This window comes from Triticum urartu, chromosome 5A, assembly GCF_056163025.1.
Source record: "Triticum urartu cultivar PI428250 chromosome 5A, HENAU_Tu73, whole genome shotgun sequence".
Lineage (NCBI taxonomy): Eukaryota > Viridiplantae > Streptophyta > Magnoliopsida > Poales > Poaceae > Triticum > Triticum urartu.
Window position 1 is genome coordinate 166,238,794 of NC_141877.1, and position 2,910 is coordinate 166,241,703.

At 45.5% G+C, this 2,910-nt stretch overlaps 1 protein-coding gene across 1 annotated transcript; it reads left to right on the forward strand.

Moving 5' to 3' along the window:
* Window positions 1–1,898: 1,898 nt before the first annotated feature.
* LOC147970686 (uncharacterized) lies at window positions 1,899–2,534 on the forward strand. Its single transcript, XM_087523561.1, has one exon. It carries the CDS (start codon window positions 1,899–1,901, stop codon window positions 2,532–2,534), a length of 636 nt encoding a protein of 211 aa, XP_087379687.1.
* Window positions 2,535–2,910: the final 376 nt, after the last annotated feature.

The window sequence follows — 2,910 nt, forward strand, 5'->3', positions numbered from 1 at the left end:
TGCAAAAGATACCTCGAATGTAGTTCGGCGTTGGAGCTCGGACGCTGCCGCCCGGGAACAACTTCAAACCCAAGGTGTGGCATAAAAATAAAAAGGCATTGATAAAGGACGCAAACTTAAAGGGGCTCCTTGGATACCCGACGTGTAAACTCTTCGGATGCACTTCGGCGATGCTCAAGATCGAAGATGATAAGATTTGTTGAACTAGTTTTCAAGACCAACGACCGAAGATGAAGAACACTTTGGAAGAATCGAGGAGCGTCCCCAACTTGAAGACCGGTTCAGGGGGCTACTAACGGTGTCCTGGACTAGGGGGGTACTCACCATGTCGTCTCCCGACCAGTGGGTCGGGCCGAGGACCCCCATGGCGGTTCACTATTGGGCCAGTTCGGACAGCCCATGCCGTATACAAGGGAGATCCCACAAAGACTTGGCGCTCAAGACGAGGACTCTCCTAAACCCTAGGCCTCTGGTGTGTTATATAAACCGAGGCTAGGCTAGTCAATAGACATCTCATATTCATTACTACAATCTCGTGGTAGATACTTGTATTATGTACTATCCCCATATGAATACAATCAAAAGAAGGATGTAGGGTTTTACCTGCATCAAGAGGGCCCGAACCTGGGTAAAACCCCATGTCCGTGTTACCATCGCTCCAAGACGCCTAGCTTAGGACCCCTGCTACGAGATATGCCGGATATAGAATCGACATAGCCCATGCTCACTTTTTGCTCATCATGACTGGAAAATACAAATACACATGTCCAGAACAGTATGACCGAATCATCTCCGCTGAGCTCCCGAACAAGCACAAGTACCCAGAGTTATACAAAATGGTAATCAAACATATGATGCATGATCCTTGCGGTGCATTGAATAAATTTTTTCCATGCACAAAGAATCATCCGTCATGCAAGAACAATTATCCAAGGCCATTTAATGAAACTACAATCCAAGGAAAGGACTCCTGCCCACTGTATAGGAGACGCAATGATGGTCGGACTGAAACGGTACGAAAATGCCAACTGGATAATAGGTGGGTGGTTCCTTACAACCCATATCTTTTGCGGATGTTCAACTGCCACATAAATGTTGAGATATGCTCGAGCATTAAAGCCGTTAAGTACTTGTTCAAATACATCTATAAGGGACATGATCGAGTATCTGTATCTGTAACTGACAAAGTGGACGAAGTCAAAATTGACGAGATTAAACAGTATAGAGATGCGCGGTGGGTGACACCTCCGGAAGCACTATGGAGAATATATGGCTTCGAATTAAGCAAAATACACCCACCAGTCTTGCAACTGCAGCTACATCTTCCAAATATGCACATGGTTTCATACCATGGCATGGAAAAAATAAAGAATATTATCGACCGTGATGGCACATAAAGATCAATGTTGACTGCGTACTTTGAAGCAAACAACTTACATGAGAAAGCACGAGGCATACTATACAGAGACTTTCCGGAATATTATACTTGGCAAAGACAAGGGAAGTTTTGGCAGGAGAGGAAACGAGACGCTGTGTTCCAGGTTGGCAGGATGGTCTCGGCACACCCGACTGAAGGAGAACAATATTATCTTCGAGTACTCCTAAACCACGTTCCAGGCGCCACCAGCTATGAAGACCTACGAATAGTCAACATACAAGTAATGCCAACCTTCTGTGAAGCTGCAGAAAAACGGGGGCTCATCGAGGCAGACAACACACTAGATGACTGCATGACAGAAGCAGAGTTGTTTCGAATGCCATCATCACTACGAAGGCTATTCGCGACAATCTTGGTTTTCTGCGAACCCAGTGACGTACGTGGCCTATGGAACAAACACCTTGATGCAATGTCAGAAGACTACAGCAGAAACTGCAAATGCAAGCACACAATCGAACAGATGGTGCTGAGAAATATCAGGGACATGTTGCACTCAATGGGAAAAGACATAGAATCATTTCCTCTTCTAGAGATCGACAAACGACATGAGACGACCAACGACATACTTAGGGAGATCGTTGAGGAGACCTCCATCGAGGTTGACCCTGAGGACGTATCGTTGCATAAAAACCTAAACATCGAGCAGAGGAAGGCCTACGACGAAATCCTAGCCACGGTTGACCGCCAAAGAGGAGGTATATTCTTTGTCGATGGGCCGGGAGGCACAGGAAAAACTTTTCTTTATAGGGCGCTCTTGGCCACAATACGCGGACAAGGCAAGATTGCCGTGGCAACAACCACTTCCGGTGTTGCTGCTTCCATAATGCCTGGAGGGAGGACCGCACACTCGAGGTTCAAGATTCCACTAAAAATAGATGATGGAGCTATTTGTAGCTTCACAAAACAGAGTGGGACAGCAAAGCTACTCCAAGCAGCATCACTAATAATCTGGGATGAAGCATCTATGACAAAGAGACAGGCAGTGGAGGCGCTAGACAAAAGCATGCAGGACATAATGGATAGACTAGATCTTCCATTTGGTGGAAAAACGATTGTATTTGGGGGAGATTTTAGACAAGTGCTACCTATTGTCTGAAAGGGAACAAGAGCCCAGATAGTAGATGCATCACTATGCAGGTCGGAGCTCTGGAATTACATGCGTCAATTGAAGCTTGTGCACAACATGAGGGCTCAAATGACCCATGGTTCGTAGAATACCCACTATGCATTGGAAACGGAACCGAGAAGACAAATGATGATGGTGAAATACTTCTACCTACAAGTATATGTGTGCCAAATAAGAGGGATGATATCGGCCTGGATAGACTTATTGATAGTATCTACCAAACGGGAAATGCTTACCTAAAAGATTGAAAGTACATCACGTCAAGAGCAATTTTATCCACAAGGAATGACTGCGTAGACAAGATCAACCTAAATATGATTGATCGCTTCCAGGGGAGGAGATGGTG